The following is a 16667-nucleotide window of genomic DNA, read 5'->3' on the forward strand; positions in this document are numbered from 1 at the left end:
AGAGAAGCAGGAGCTGGGATAATCTGCAACTAAAGGGACAGTCAAGTGGGTGGCCCAGGCTTCCAGAGGTCACGGAAGATAACTCTGGCTGTAGCTTTCTCTCGTGGGTCTGTCCAAGCAGACAGGCCCCTGAGCTAGGGGTGTATTTCCTGAGCCCTTAGTACATGGTGGGGAGGGCAGCTGGGGCAGAGAGAGCCCTGAACTAGTCACAGAGCAGGACCCTTGAGGGGCATGAGGCCTGAAAACTCACCTCACCCCCACCCCTGGCAGGCCGCAGGTCTTGGGAGAATGAAGCCCAACATTCTGGTGGTCGGATTCAAGAAGAACTGGCAGTCAGCTCACCCGGCCACAGTGGAAGACTACGTCGGCATCCTGCAGTGAGTGAGGGCAGGAGGGAGGCAAGGCCTGGAGTCCCCTGGTTCAAGGCTGGGATGAAACAGACAGACTGAGGGTTCCCCACTCTGACCTATGAGTCACGGACACTAATACCACGAGGGAATAGGCAGGTAACACAGTGAAGGGGCCCAGGTATGAGGAAACGGGAGCAGTAGAGACTGTGGCAAAATGGAGAGAGCAGCTGCTCCTTGGCTCCAGCCAGTTGTACCCAAGCAAAAATGTGAGCCCAGTGTTGCCAGATCTTCTCATTTTTCAGAGAAGTTGAAAATGTGGGTTTTAGGTGAAAACCATGCACCCACCTGCAGGGTGCAGAAAACTGGCAGCCAGCTCCCAAGCTGCGAGGCGGTACCCCTGAGTGAGAAGTGAAGCCAGAGCTTGGAGGATGCAGTGTGTGGGGCAGGGGCCGGGGATGAACTCCCTGGAGACTTCAGGGCAAACTCCAAACACTTTCTCCTTCAGCTCCTGCTGGGCAAGGTCCAGAAAATGCCTGCCTGAGTTGCTTTTCTGTGTTGATGTGGTACAGAGAGGCAGTGTGCGGTAACTTTTAAAGAACATGAGGCTGAGTGTTGGGGACCTGGGACCTGCTTCCAGGTCTTCTGTGCACCAGCTGTATGACTCTGGGAGGTGCATCTTGGCCGCCTCTAACAAAATCACAGCAGGAGGCAATGGGCTATCTGCTCTCCAGGGCCCCCCAGCACCAACATTCCCTAACCGTGGGCTCTGGGGCACTGTGTCATCCAAGTAGTAAATATATTGCTGGGATAGGAGTCGTCTAGACATTCCATACAGACAGCTTAGTGCTGCCTTCATGAGCAGGGCCATTCCTGTGTGCAGGCCTGCCGTCAGTGTTTACAGTCTCAGCTATTTAATTCTTATCCCAGCTGGCCGCTCTCTAGTTTTATTTCCTAAAACTCAGGTTTTGCTTCTGTAACCATCTCTGTTGGCAGAGTTGTGAGGATTATCCTAATGTATCAAACAGTGCCTGGTTCCCAGACTGGCCTGACTTGGTTTCCCCCTGAGAACAGGGTCTGCAAGATCCATAGTGCCATGGACTGTACAGGAGGAAGGGTGCTGGGGAGTCCCCAGTCCTGTCTGCACATTATGCAGATGGGAAGACTGAGGCCCAGAGAGCAGAAAGGGTATGGTGGGAGGCAAGGCCAACTGTAGACATCCACTGGTTTCCTGTGGCTGGAGGCTGGGGCCCAGTAGAGCCTGACCCCACCTTCTCTCTTTCAGTGATGCTTTTGATTTCAACTACGGTGTGTGTGTCATGAGAATGCGCGAGGGGCTCAACATCTCCAAGGTGATGCAGGCACACAGTGAGTACACGTCCTCCTGCTCAGAGCCTCTGTCAGTGACAGACCAGGATCCCAGAAAGTTCTAGAACCTAAGTTTTTTTAAGTGGGGGAGGGCAGCAAGGGGAAATTAGTAAGCAATAAAGGATCACAGATTCCTAGAAAGTCAGCCTTTGATGGTCCTTTAGAGCTCATCAGGTTTCCAAATGGAGAAACTAGGGCCAGAAAAGGGAAGTAACCAGTTCAAGGTCTCACTTCCAAACTGGGGACTGAACTGAGATTGGAACTTTGAGTTCCTCGAGTCACCATCAGTGTTTTTGTACACAGATGGGATGAAAAGGCTCTAATAGAGAGGAAAAAGGACAAGAGGAGAGAGAGAGAATGCCCCATAGCAGAATATGAAAACACACTCATAAAGGCTGTGGGAACTGAATAGTTTGGTCTCTAAGACCTTCAGTGGGGCATCAAGTAGGGATGTGTTTTATATTTAAAGTCACATTGAACATGCAGATTCTGAGTTACTAATATTTAGAGGTATGAAAGAAATAATACTTGTACATATGAAAGCACATAGGAGGTGGTGCTAGTGTAGCAGGAAGGCGTGAACATTTCTGGGTCTTGTTCCTCTGGGTCACTGAGTGCAGAGAGCATGCCTGGCACAGAGAGGCTGCTCAGTGAATATTTATGCATTCACAGAGGAACAGCCATGCTCCTGAGCGCTGCTGTTGTAGGCACGGGGGCTGCAGCAGAAAGCAAAAGTCTGCCCTTGGGGAGCTGACACTCCCAGGGAATTGCTACGGGCCCTTAAATCATAGCAGACAGTGCCTGACACAGGTGTAGGATCCGGAAGGCCTCTCCAAGGAGGGGGCCTTTTCTGAGGTCTGGGGAAAGAGTGCCCTTGGCTCAGCGAACACACACTCTGAGGCCTGCGTGTGGCTGGATTTGTGAAGCAGAAGGAAGCTGGTGGGGCTGGAGCGTGAAGGGGCCAGTGCAGAGGGAGGCAGGGGCCAGATGGGGGGAAGGTAGGGAGTCAGAACTTCCTTCCAGGTTCAGGAGGAACCCAGAAGAGGAAGACCTGGAAATGCCCCCGACCAGGAGAGCCTGGGGACAAAGCTACCCCTCTCTTGCAGTTAACCCTGTGTTTGACCCAGCGGAGGACAACAAAGGAGCCAGAGCCAGCGGCCCATCTGTCTGCGGCCCATGTTAGTCCCCACCCCACTCAGAGGCTCAGGGCACTCTCACCCTGCGAGGCAGCTTGTGGGGGCCATGCTGGAGCTTGGTCAAGGGCAGGAAGCACCCGAGACCCCTGGGAACTGGGGGAGACCACAGTGCAGGAGCTAGGGGCATTCTGTGGGCATTTGTGAGGGACACAGAGGAGTTTTTAACGGGATGTTCCTGCCCCCCAGTGCCCTCCAGAATCCTGGGAAAGGAAAGCTGGGAGCAAGGGAGGGGCGTGTCCCAGCAGGGAATGTGCGGCCCCCGTTCCTGGTGGACCTAAGAATCAGGAGTCAGAGCCGCAGCAGGGCCACTGGTGAGGTTGGTGCTCTGGGCCAGTCCCCACCACGCGCCCCTCAGCAGGGTGCTTCCGGCCAGGGCACCCTTTCTTAGCCCTGGGGGCACAGCACACCCACCCCACAGGGCAGCTGGCTCTGTTTTCAGGCAGATGCAGGCATTTGAATGTTCTCTGCCCTGAGGTGGCCTGCCTCTCTGCTCCTGCAGTGGACCCCGAGGCCCTGGCGCGGGAGGAGCAGGCCAGCACCATCTTCCAGTCGGAGCAGGGCAAGAAGACCATCGACATCTACTGGCTATTTGATGATGGAGGTCAGTATCCCTCTCAGACACCGCTGTCCCAGGGCCATCTCCTGTCCATGACTCTGTACCCGCCCTTCCTGGCTTCTCCCAACAAGGTGTCTGGAGGGACCTCGAGGTCAGCAAAGGGGAATAGGGACCCGTCAGCCCACCACTGAGCTTGGCAGAGCCTGGCCTAGCTGCTTTCTTTGGGCCTGTTTCTCAGCTACAAAATAAGGGACTTTATAGGAGGAGCTGAGGTCAATGAGATGGAACCGTCAGCCTGGGTGGGCCTTAGAGGTCACAGGACATGACATAAACGGGGGAGAAGGGCTGATGCACAGGAACTGTTCTTCACTTCCCAAAGAAATACGCACTGTTTCATTTTTCTTAAAACGTATGATTTTCAGCTTTATTGTTCCCATCTTTGATAGAGTCCTAGATAGAAATATTATGAACACTTCCTGTATGCTTGACCCTGTATGCTTTACATGGGTTAACCTAATGCAATCCCCAGGTAGGAACTATTATTAACCCCTTCTACGAATAAGGAAACTGAGATGCAGAGTGGTGAAGTAGTTTGTGAATTATGCAATGATAAGCGATAGCAATCTTGATTTTCGTGTAACTCCCCCAATCATTAAATGCCAGCTCACTTATTTAACAACATCGTGAGGACCAAATAAACCCCGGTGCACAGAGCCCTGTGTGCCACTCTGTTATAGTCTGGCATGCCCACTTTGCAGATGGGCAAACTGAGGTGCGGAAAGAAGGGGCCTGCTGTTGGCAGAGCTGGGTGGGAGCCCAGAGAGTGCTCCATTCAGAGAGCATTTTCCTCTTGATTCATGGAGACCCTCCTTGCCAGGCCTCACCCTCCTCATCCCCTATCTCCTTGGCCGTAAGAAGAGATGGAGCAAATGCAGGATCCGTGTGTTCGTGGGGGGCCAGATCAACAGGATGGACCAGGAGAGAAAGGCGTAAGTGCGGAGTGCCCGGGGGACCAGCACCATCCCTGCTCTACCCAAGTGTGCCCCCCTCCTCCCCTGACCTCCTCCACCTTCCCCCGTGGGCTCAGCTCCCTCCAGGCCACAGCAGTGGTGAGGGGGCTCTGGGCAGGAATAGATTTCTGTCCTGGTACCCTGTCCACCTTTAATAAGATGCAGATGCCCTAGTCCAATGAGATGTTACATTTTGAATTTTAAAACCACAAATCTGCTCAAGGAGAAATCTGTGTGAAATGAAGGATGGAGAAAGTCCCTCTTCCTGAGAAAGGAGGAGGAACTTAGCATCCTTCAGGGCAAAGTCCGCCAAGCCTGGGATGCTGTCCCAGTGAGGCAAGAGGTGACTTTAGTGGCCAGGAGATGGGGCAGTAAATCCACTGAATCTCTTGGTGATAAGTGACTTTTAATTCTCCTCCAACTGTGTGACTGATTCTGCAGGAGGAGGGCCCCCTGCTAGGGAACCTGTGCTAACGTCCTGTGTAAACAAGACTGGGTGGGCCGGGGTTGGCGGCTGGCAGGCAGCGGAAGCTGGCCAGAATTTAGGGACATTGGTTTATTTACTTGGGTTTTACTAATCACCTCTCTTTGGCGAGAGATACTGGTTTCTTGTTTAAAATTGTGGTATGAAATTTCCTTTCAAGATATATCTAAGAATGTGAGGAGGTTGTAGCTGGAAAGGAAGTAAATGGTAAGGCAGGTACTCAGGTGTGGAGGCGGACAGGTGGCACATGTGTGTCTGGAGTTGGGCTTTAGAACAAGGTCAAGCGAGGTTGGAGTTCATAGGATAGAGGACTGCTGGAGGGGGCAGATGCGTTGGGGGGAATGGGATAGCTTGCCCAAGGTCACACAGTTAATTAGCCAAGAGAGGAAACCGCCCAGCTTTGGTGCCCTCTGCGATGGTCCCAGCTATGATGCCCCAGGGTCAGGACCCTGCGGCCTGGGTCACACTAGTCCCATGCCAGGACTGTGTCTCCTCACGTCCCCTTCTCAGTCACCCCCTGCAGTAGTTAAGAATGACCCAGCACTCCCATCTGGTCATCCTCACCCTGGATAAGCCTATCTTAGCAATGCTGAGGAAAGCGTTGCTTGGGGAAAGCTATGTCTGGCTTCTCTGTGATCTCAGAAAGATAGCTTTGCTGTTTCAGCTTTCTGTTCCAGCTCCGAATAGAAACCGGGCTCTGCAGGTTTAGTTTAGCTCAGGGCTGTGCCGCTGTGGAGTCACGGGATGTCCTTCCCTGGAAGGTTGTGAAATCTGCTCCGCCTCCCAACTGTCTCTCACCGGCCAAGTCCTCTGCCCTCCTGGTGACCCCAAGGCCAGGCCTGCCCTGCCTCCTGCTCAGGCCCTCCCAGGCCTGCCACCCAATGCTGTACACCAAGACATGAGTCCATAACTCTGCTTTCCTCATTTCACCCCCCAGTTCAGGGACCAGTGGTGGCTTGATGGCTGGACCCCATTCTGGTTTGGGCTTATCTCCCCGTCCTGCCTCTCCCAACCAGCCTCTCACTGCTCCTGCTCCACCTCACACACCCCCATGCCTTCCCTCTCCTGGAGTGCTCACACCCCGCCAGTTAGAACTGGGGTATACCCAACGCCATGTGCTGCCCAGGGACTCTGACATGATGGGTTGGCTAGAGCTATAGCAGGGGTATGGTTCAGAAGGCTCCTTGGGTGATTCCAAGGTGGACACCCTGGCCCCACCCCCCTTGGCCTATAACAATCTTACCCACTGTGTACCATCAGCTAGATCATTACCTCCTCCATGAAGCCTTCCCTGACTGCCAAATCCACTGTGGAGGTCTCCTTTCCTGTTGGATGCAAAGTTGGCGCATCTAGCTTGTTATTCCTGGTTCTGTACTTAGTTCATATGTGTTCTCTGTGTTTCCGGCTACCCTGTAATTCCCTATAGTTTACCTTCCTGTCCCTTAGACTCTTGCTTCTCGAAGTGTGGTCCACAGACCAGCAATATTGCATCACCTGGGAGCTTGTCAGAAATGCAGACTCCCAGGCCCCACCCCAGACCAGATGAATCAGACTGTCTTATTACAAGGTCCCCAGCAGATGTATAGAGACATTAAAATGTGAGGTGCGCTAGGACAGGGCTGGCCACCAGATACGTGAAAAATACAGGTCAACTACTTTTCCATGCCACTTGTCATCATCCAACCTACTTTATCTATATTCATTTCCTGTCTGCCTCCCACCAAGTTAGAATGTAAACACCATGAGCGCAGAGTTTGATCTGTTTTGCTCTCTATTATATATTCAGCAGGTGCTCAAAAAAATTTGTCAAATGAATGAATACATTAAAAAAATATCTTCCAGGATCATTTCTCTGCTGAGCAAGTTCCGACTGGGATTCCACGAAGTTCATGTCCTTCCCGACATCAACCAGAAGCCTCGGGCTGAGCAGTGAGTTCTCTGTATTAACTTAATTTCCAGGCAGAAGGGCGAGCTGGGTGCCCTGCAGACCCCCCTGTCAGCCACCCTTTTCTCCCTGGTGAGCCAAGGACAAAGGTCCTATCCTTCCAGCCCCCACATACAGAGCTCATGGACAGAGGAAGTGTGGGAGTTTATAGCTGTTTATTTTCGGGTTTGTGCTTCCTCCTTTACATATCACAGCAAAAGTCTTGGCCAGAAACACACCTAGTCTAGAAAGGCCAATGAATGCTTTTCTTAGAGCAAGTGTTTTTAAGCTCTTACTGCTGCATATCATGGCTATACTGACACTTGAGCAGAGGCCGCTGCTTCATTCCCAAAGGACCTGTGGGGGCCGAGTCTCCAGCTTCACACTTTACGAGCCCAGCCTGTCTACTACTCATAAAAGGTCGATTTTAAGCTTATGAAGGTGGCTGGTCTTCTAAATTTTCTCCACTGCTCTGTTTTCATAAAGCAGTGGTTCTCAAAACCTGGCATGCATCAGAATTACCTGGAGGGCTTGTGAAAACACAGCTTGCTCCATCCCACCCCAATATACTGAGTCAGTAGGTCTGGGGTAGGGCCTGAGAACCTGCATTTCTAACAAGCTCTCAGGTGCTGATCCAGGCGCCCCACTTTGAGAAACACTGTCATAGAGATTGTCCATGTAAATCCTTAACACAACAGCCTGCAACCTGGAGTCAAGGTTCAGTAAATGCTGGGTTTGTGGCTTCTGTCTGCTGGTGGCTTCTGAGCTCCACATCTTGACCTTTCCGTGCAATCCCAGCTCCTTGCAACCTGCCTTCTTCTCCGGGCATTGCTTAATTAAAAATCCTGAAGAAGGTCCAGCTTATCCTTTCCTGCCAGACCATGGTAGCAGCTGCAGCCCCTGATGTTTTATTAACACACTGGCACTTAGAGTGAGGAAAATGTTGAATGGTCTGGGCAACAATTCCCCTCCTCCCCCCAAGTAACAGCAAGTGCAGACTTTAAGCAAACCCTCGTGTGAATTTGCAGCAAGGCTCAATTGTGGGGTCAGAAGAGATTGTTACTTACTTGCCCAGTGACTCAATTTCACATTCTTAAAATAAGGCATTTACAGTATGATTTGCTTTATGTAAATCAGTCTACATGAGGTTTTCCAGGGCTCTATCTCCTCAATAAAATAAGGACCAACCTGACTTTTTGCCCTCACTTCTCCAGTGTATTTCCCGTTACCTGGAGAGGCAAGGAAGTCAAGATGAAGAGAAAGGAATTAGTTCATGATGGTGGATATGCTGGCTCCTGCCGTTTGCTTGGGCTGTTCTTGGGGCTGCAGGGGCAGAGCTGAGTACTTTGTAGCCCTGCCCTCCAGGGTCTCCCCCTGGCTGAAGTGCAGGTGGAGGAGTCAGAGCCATCAGAATGCTGCAGAATGGACCAGCGTGTAAGAGAGAAGGTCATTCCTATCGGCAGAGGAGCAAAGCCTCGAGAAGGGCCTTGGGCAGAGAGCGAGCCAGGGGATAATGCTTTCCATGGGGAGGACCTCACAGCAAGCATGCAGACCCGATCTGGAGTCTAACCTGTAAAGCCCCCTGCATTGCCCTCATCTGCCTCCACCTCCTGGACCTTTCTTCCTCCTTCACATGGCCAAACTTCTCCGAAGTGCTGTTGCACTCTGTGTGGCTGCCTGCTCCTTGACCCTTGTGTCCGGCTCACTCAGTCTGGCCCCCTCCCCCGCTGTGCCACTGAAATCACCTGAGGGCATTAGCAGTGACCTTTGCAGCACCAGATCCACACAGCGCCCTTCTGTCCCCATCCTTCCTCTGCCTCTCAGCTGCATCTGACACAATGAGCCTTCCTGAAGTGGTTGTTTTGGCTCAGAGGCCACCTGCTACTGGTTTCCTTCCACTCAGCCAGTCTTCTCATAGTTTCTTTCACTGGCTCTTCCTCCTTTACCTGACCTACCACTTGTTGGCATCCTTGGTGTTGGCCCTGGACCCTCTTCTCTTTACTCCATCCCCAGGTGAGCTCATCTAGCCACATGGCTTCGGTTGGCTTCATCTGATTGCCAACCAGTCTGAATTTCTATCTTTAATAATGTAAGTCAGATCGCACAGAAGCCCCTCCCACAGCTTGCTGGCTCACTCCAGGCCTACCTGATCTGGCCCCTCACTCCTGTCTGCCTTCACTGTCCCCCGCATTTACCCCGCTCAGGCCACACTGGCTCCCTTGCTGATCGTCAAACAGACCAAGCACACTTCTGCCACAGGCCCTTTGCACCTTCAGTTGTTTGCTCCAGTACCCACTGCCCTGTGCATAGCTGGCTTCAGAAGGACAGGCGTCCTTTGGGTCCATCCTTTCCTGCCCATTAACTCCCATCTCAGGACTTGGTTTGCATCTTCATAAAACTTCCAACCTATATTTATTTGCTGGTTTATTGCCCAGCAGACCATGAGCTCTGTGAAGATGGGGGACATTGTTTGGTTTGTTCATTGTTGGGTAACACAGAGCCTGGGACAGCAGAGTGCTCAGTAAACAGGGAATGGTTAGGTGGGTGGAGGTGGATTCTGGGTCATTTGTCATGGATGACTTGTGGGAGTTCTGAAAGCTAGACCCAACCGTCAGTGCTGAATTCAATGTGGAAGCTGCTTTGATGTAAACAGCAGCATCAGAATGGGTTTTAGCCTGAAAAGTATGTCCCTGTGGCACCCACCCCATTTCCCTCTGGTGACCTGGTTCCCTTGGAAACTGAGCCCTCTCACCCAGCTTCAACTGCTCTCTCTGTTCCCAGCACCAAGCAGTTTGAGGACATGATTGCACCCTTCCGCCTGAATGATGGCTTCAAAGATGAGGCCACTGTCACGGAGATGAGGCGGGACTGCCCCTGGAAGATCTCAGACGAGGAGATTAACAAGAACAGAGTCAAGGTGCAGGAGAGAGAGAGGCCTGGCCGGGGTGGAGGTGGGAGCAAGTCATTCCCCTGGGTCGGGGCTGGGTGCCCCATCTCTCCTGAGCTTAACACCCTCCCTGGCCCTCAGACCAGCTCCCCCACCCTCGCTCTGAGGTATCCTTCAGCCGCAGATGCTGGGGCTGGCAGGTAACCCCGGTGTGCAACTCAGAGCCATCCCTGGCATCAGAGCCTGGTCTTCCTGCCCACTGAGTCACCCCCAGCCGTGGCGATGGACAGGCTGGAGTCCTCCCTCTCTCCATTCCTTCCTGCCTGGTGGGAGGGATTCATGAGATGAGTGGGGAAGGTCAAGGAAGGATTTGTCCTGTGGGCCAGCAAAGCTGGCTGACCTGCCCCCCTTGGTCTGACCTAAAGCCATGGCCACCCCTTCCCAGCAGCACCTTCGGGACTCTAATAAAGGCTGAAGGACAGCAGTGGCTATGATGGCCACTTGCAGGTGGGACAAGAGGTCCGGGGGCCGGGCGGTCACAGCTCTGCTCCCTGTTCTCCTGGCCAGTGGTGCTCCCCTCAGGGGAAATAGTGCTCCTAAGAGGACATTTGGAAACCTCTGGAGACATGTTTGCTGGGCACCACTGGGGGCTGGGTTTGCTACTATCACCTTGTGGGCAGACACTCAAGGTGCTGGTAAACCTCCTACACCACACAGGATGGTCCCCACAATCATAAATTACTCCACTCAAAATGTCAATAGTGTGAGGTGGGGAAACTCTCATCTGGGTTAACTCACTTCCCCTCAGTTCTCCATTCTCTTAATCCGGGTGTCCATCCAGTATCAGACCTTGAGTGTGAATCATTTCTGAGCAATTTGGAGACAGCCTTGCGTTAGGAGGGAGTGTCCCCCCAGAACCCAGTCCCACACAAGCTGCGAGAATTCCCTGACCTGTCAGCCCCAAGACCTGCCCCCGAAGGCCCATGCAGCTGCCCAGAAAATGCCGAGTAAAGCATAGTGTCCGAGGAAGGCTCTGGCCTACCCTGTTATAGATGTGGAGTGTCCCACCCCTGCCCCAGGGCTACCTTACCAGGTGCTTGCTGCATGCCAGGACCTCTGCTGGCGCTTCTGTCTAGGGTATCCCATTGGATCCTCCCCGCATTCCCCTGGGAAGGCTATTATCATACCCATTTTACAGTAAAGGCAGTGACTCTCTGGGAGCCAAGGAGCCTCCCTCAGGTTCTCTGCTGTGAACTGTCAGGGCTGAGATTTGAACCCAGCTCTCCTGTTACCATGAACCATGTGGGGTGCGCTCTCCCCCCATTCCTGCTGGCTGTGGTAATAAGGTCAAGCAAGGAAAAGCCATGGAGCGCTTCTAAAGGAGGTGACTTGGGACTCAACTACCATTAAGTTCCCCTTCTTGGAGGCAGGAAGGTCTATAATTGGGGGGAACAATTCATGCATCCAGTTTGAAATGTCACACAAGGCCCCTGGGCTTGGAGGTGCTGCTCATGATGATGTGAGAAGTGACCATGTGCTCTTCCTGGTTCCAGTCCCTTCGGCAGGTGAGACTGAACGAGATTCTGCTGGATTACTCCCGAGACGCTGCTCTCGTCGTCATGTGAGTTCCTGGCGGGAGGACAAGCCTGCCTCAGAGGCCAAGCGTATCAGCTCTGGGAAAGGGCCCCCCGGCTGAGGACTCGAGCCCTCCCTGATGAGGCGGAAGGGCCCAAAGCTCCTAGAAACAAGGCCAGGTGGCTTCCTAGCACGTGGCCAGGCTGGTATGTGCCCCATGCCCCTCACCTGAGGGCCAGCTGGCAAGGACTGGTGCCTCCCCCTGCCAGGCCGCCCGATTCCTCTTCCCGCTGTTTCTCCCTTGTTGGTCACCTTTTCCTGCCAAGCTTTGCTTGACAAAGGGGCCCGGCTCATTCCAGAAGAAAATCGATTCCTGGTTGTTCAGGGATCACCCACCCTGTTTGGCCATCAGCCTCGCCCAGCTGACATGGGTGCAAGCCTGAGCAGCAGAAGCTGAGGCCGCTGTCCTGGGCTCCGTGCCTGTCAGCCCCTTGGGCTTCCGATGCTGCTGCCACGTCCTGTTGCTCCTCTGGTGGGTCTTGGCCAAGGCTAAGTGGAAGGTGACAGTGGCACAGAGAGACCTCAGGGTGGCTCTGCCCTCTCAGAGGCCAGGAGGAAGCCCATGGTCAGCCAAGCCATCGGAGTCCCCTCTCCAAGAGAGGCCCAGCTCAGGGAACGGGGTGTTTGCTAAGGCAGGTAGCTGACCTCTTACGTTTCCCGAGGGCTTGCTGCCTGGGAATTCTGCAGGACCACCTGGGGAACCTGTTTGGTCATTCCTGAAACCAAGATTCAGCACACAATTTGTAGGGCCCAGTGCAAAGTGAAAATATGGGGCCCCTTGTTCCAAAATGACTGAGAATGTCCAGACGGTGACAGCAGAGCACTACACCCGTCACGGCCCCCTGTAAGTGCGGAGGAGGCCGGAGCACACAGCTGCCAGGCTGCAGGCCCCAGGAGCTGGCTCTGCCTGCAAAATGGCTTCCTGCAGCTTTTAGGGAGATAGTTCTGTGAACAAAACAAATGCTTGTGTTTCCTTTGATGTGGGAACTGTGATAAGGAAAGGGCTGGGCTTATCTCCAAGCCCTGGCCAACAACTAGCAGAGAATGTTCCTCAGGCCAGGTTGGCCTAGGGTGTGGACTGGGGTCAGAGTACAGGACAGGGGGAGTGGCTTCCTCCGGGAAGGCTCCACCGACCTTCCCCCTGGGTGTGGTACCTGGTGTGTGCCACCTTGAGTACATGAGTGTGCCACACCTCCTCTTCCTGGGCGCCCCCTCTGTTCTGAGAAGGAGGTTCGCGTTTGGTCTCTGCTAGAAGCCCACTGTGGGCCTTGGACAGGTAGCCCTACTTCTCTGTGTCTCAGTCTCCCTGATTATAGAGAAGAGTTAAAGCAATTCATTTCACTCTAACTTGCTAGGATTCTAAGCTTATTTGACACTAAAACGAGGCAGTCTCAAGCCGTAAAATGAGGAATTTCATCCTGGGAGGTGACCCAGACCTCATAGGGAAAACCAGCCCCTCCCCACCCGCCAGCCTTTGTGGGATAAGCTGACACAAATAATCACAGTCCAGTCACCTCAGAGATGACGCCTGCACACAGCGCCCTGCCCCGTGGTGGCAGCCACAGCTGCTGCCCAAAGGGGACGCAGCTGTCAGGCCAGCTCTGCCTGCATCTTTGCATCACTCACCTCCCCCCGGGGGACATGCCTGCCCAGTGTTTCTGAAAGCCCAGGCTGAGGGTCACCTTCATCAGCACCTCCAGGGGGCTGTGGAAAATGGCAAATTCATCAGTTCCTCCCAGATCAGGGTCTCGGGTGGAACCTAGGAAGCTGCACTCCCCAGAAATTCTGAGAAAGGAAAAACTCCCCCCTAGGCTTCAGGGAAATGACAAAAATCCCAGAGTGTCGGAGAGCACACCTGGGCCCTTTTCTAGAGCAGATGCGTGGCAGAACTTGGTTGTTTGCCTTCTAAGAACAGCAGTTTGTCTGAGAAACGGCCCCATGTATGAGTTCAGTTTAACAGGCACAGCTAATAAACCAGCCTTTGAACCAGCCCAACAACCTTTGCTTAGAAAAACAACCTATTTCTAAATAGGGTCTAAACCCCTCCTTTTTCTATAAAGATTCCTTCCTCAAAGCCAAATAGTAATAATCAAAATAATACTCAATCTTGCATTTTAGTGATTGAGCCTCTATGACACTCAAGGCATTGGCCCTATTAATTTTCAGAACTCTTATGAGGTGGTTCTGTTTTATTCCCATCTCCCCACAACACACACACTTTGGAGATGAGGAAACTGCCCCTTAGAGGAGTCAGGCAACTTGCCCAGGATCTCAGAGCTGCAAAGTGGGGAGTGGGCTTTGAAGCCCGCAATCCTGATGCAAGGTTATTGTTCTGCACCCAGGTTAGACCAAGGCTGCTTTTCTCTGTGGCAAACAGAACAAAAAGTTCCTTTGTTCTGGAGCAGCTTTACTTCTAAAGATTAGTAGCTTAAAGTGTGCCCATCCTATGAGCGAGAACAGAGTGCTGTTGATTGTCTCTGGGGCTGAGTATAAAGGGTGTCTGTCCCTCAGATGGGTGGACAGGCTCTGCTGGGGGAGGGAACTCCACGCTGAAGCTTGGGAGGGCACAGCAGGAGTGGTGGGGGTCCCCTGTCCCTGGTCATGCAGCCTCCAGGCCCCTACACCTTTGAAGTTTCTGAATTCAGTCCCTGAAAATGACATAGTAGTTCCCAGAGGACATTTCAACCCTTGACATCAGGAAAGTTCCATTTCAATATTCCCACTTCCCTTCCCCCTGGAACGTCACCAGACACAAATGCCTTTCACTGAAGGTGATGCCAGCTTAATGAAATGTTCTTATTCCCACTTGCCTTCCCCAGCTCTGGGGTCCTTGCTTTTTAAAGCAGGGTACTGGTTGTCCCAAGTGAAATGTTGAGGATAGAATTTTCCTAAGGGGCAGCCATTTGGGGACCCCAATTCACCTTCTCAGTGGAGGTGGAGGTTACAGTGAGAGAGGCAGCCAGGATGACCCAGGACCTTGGTTCACGTCCCAGCTCTGCCACTCACTGGCTTAGTCATCCCAGGCTGGTAAATAATAGTCAGTGACGGTAACAGCCTCTGAGGTCATAGAGTACTTGCTGAGTTCCAGCCATTGCAGAGTGCTGTTTCTGTGCTGTGTCTTCTCTAGAGCTCACAGACATCCTGGCGAGGGGTGTTTCCTCCTGTTAGGGGAAAGAAACCTGAGGCCCTGGGATAGTGAGCCATTCTCCGAGGCCATGTGGCTGAGAGCTGGCAGAGCCACACTCAAGCTTCTCTGCCACCAGAGCCCAAGCTGTGAAGCCTAGTGTCACACAGCGTCCTCCTTTCTGCCTGGGTTCCCTTGGCTGGGATGGAGGGCACTGCTCTGAGGTGCAGATGGAATAATGGTTGTGGGCATACTTTAGAAAAACAGACTATAAAGTGCAGTCCCATGTAAGTTGCTGGTGCCCAGCTTCACATGCCACCAGCTGGGTCTGTGAGATGCTGCCTTCTCCAAGAGCCAAGAGCAGGGCAGGTGCGGCCGTCCCAGAGCATTCTGGGAATCTCAAGATGGTGGAAAAGTTACTTCCAGAAACAGCCATGCGACTATGGCTGAACAGCATCCCCAGGGCCTTGTTATTTACACAGCATGGCAGGTCAGATCAGGGGCCCTCGAAGACAATGGCAGAGTCCTGCTCCCAGAGCCTTACCTACATGTCAGGAGACAGGACAAGAACACTCGGCTGAAACACATGAACATATCACACTGTGGCCACAGTCAGGTGTGTGGCCAGAGAGACAAGGCTGGCATGATGAGTGGCTTGATGGGGTAGTTTCACCCACCCGCCCAACTATACCAGACTGTGTTCTAGGCACAGGGGAGAGGGCAGTGAGCAAGACTGACCCTGCCTGAACATACAGTCTAGTGGGAGGACACAGACAACAAACAAATGAAAAGAAGATTTTGAGGGTGTGAGTGCTATGAAGACAATGGAACAGGGTGACGTGACAATGAGAGATGGGAGGCCTGCTTTGGAGGAGGTGATCAGAGAAGGAGGTGTGCTTGAGCTAAGGCCTGGGTGAAGGCGCCAGCAAAGCGAAGAGCTGTGGCACTGTCTTCTGTGGAGAGGGGAGCCATCATGTGCAAAGGCCCTGGGGGAGAAACAAGCTGATAAGGCAGTAATGGCAAGGGAGTCACTGTGGCTATAGGGGTGTGAGCTAGGCTAAGGATGATAGCAAGGGAGATTATGGAGGCTGGTGGGGACCAGATCGCATGGGCCTTATAGGTGACAGCTTCATTTAGAAATGCTTTGTGGCCAAAGATAAATTTGAGTCATGTTTTTTAGGAGAGCAGGAGGTTATTCTTAGGGTGGCTGGGAAGAAGGCGCTCTGAAGGGGTCAATGAATGGAGTTGCTATTCGGAAAGCAAACATGAGCTGGGCTGTATGGGGAAGGCCCTTTGGCAACTCCTCACCTGCCACTTCTTCCTGCCTTGCAGCACCTTGCCTATCGGGAGGAAGGGGAAGTGCCCAAGCTCACTGTACATGGCCTGGCTGGAGACGCTGTCCCAGGACCTCAGACCTCCAGTTGTCCTGATCCGAGGAAACCAGGAAAATGTGCTCACCTTTTACTGCCAGTAACTCTAGGCTTGGCCATGCCTGCCCAATGCCGTGGGTGCATGAGACTCATGTCCTGTTGTGCTTTAAGTGGCATCATCTGATGATCCAGCTGAAGAAGCTGGTAGATTTCCAAACTAGCTGGACCCAAACATCATTGAACATGGCCTCTGGGCTTTGTTTTTATGGGCCGGAGAAGGAGCAGATGGAATTGTGTGGAAAATTCTCTGGCAGACCCATATTCCTTTAAAGTTTTCTTTTGATCTTGATTACAACAAATTAAGAGTTCAGTCTTTGATTTATATACAGATTGGAGTCAGAGTGTTGAGTGTGACTCTCAGCAGTTTCTAGAGACCTTCCCTAGGAGGCTCCCTAACCATGCCTCCCTCCTCCCACAGTCAGGAGGAGGGGACCCCACCTGGGCCCTTACTGAGGAACGCAGGGCTTTTGCACCTCTATAACAATGCAAATTTAACCACCTCTCCTACGCTTCACTTTCAATAATGCATCTTCAGTGTTTTGGTTGGTCCTTGGTAGCTAAGGGACTTTCAAACCCACAGGAGGAACCATGTTTTACACTGAGACTTGACACAAACACTCCGAAACTTAAGTGTCACAAAACAATACTTACACTAACTATGGGTGACTGTAAGTCTGGGAAGAGGAAATCTCGGGGCAAAATACCT

At 52.6% G+C, this 16667-nt stretch overlaps 1 protein-coding gene across 7 annotated transcripts in view; it reads left to right on the plus strand.

The window, feature by feature from the left end:
• SLC12A3 (solute carrier family 12 member 3) overlaps positions 1–16285 on the plus strand; it is a 33767-nt gene extending 17482 nt beyond the window's left edge. For 6 of the 7 annotated variants that reach the window (XM_036881086.2, XM_036881090.2, XM_036881089.2 and 3 more), the window contains exons 18-26: positions 271–377; positions 1633–1715; positions 2822–2893; positions 3411–3512; positions 4345–4456; positions 6804–6890; positions 9667–9802; positions 11326–11393; positions 15864–16285. In XM_036881086.2, coding sequence (XP_036736981.2) covers positions 271–377; positions 1633–1715; positions 2822–2893; positions 3411–3512; positions 4345–4456; positions 6804–6890; positions 9667–9802; positions 11326–11393; positions 15864–16005 — 909 coding nt within the window. In that variant the 3' untranslated portion in view covers positions 16006–16285. Of the gene's footprint in view, positions 1–270; positions 378–1632; positions 1716–2821; positions 2894–3354; positions 3513–4344; positions 4457–6803; positions 6891–9666; positions 9803–11325; positions 11394–15863 lie in introns of those variants that run through there. The other variant, XM_036881094.2, reaches the window with a different exon arrangement.
• Positions 16286–16667: the final 382 nt, after the last annotated feature.

Source organism: Manis pentadactyla, chromosome 15 (genome assembly GCF_030020395.1).
Source record: "Manis pentadactyla isolate mManPen7 chromosome 15, mManPen7.hap1, whole genome shotgun sequence".
Classification (NCBI taxonomy): Eukaryota; Metazoa; Chordata; class Mammalia; order Pholidota; family Manidae; genus Manis; species Manis pentadactyla.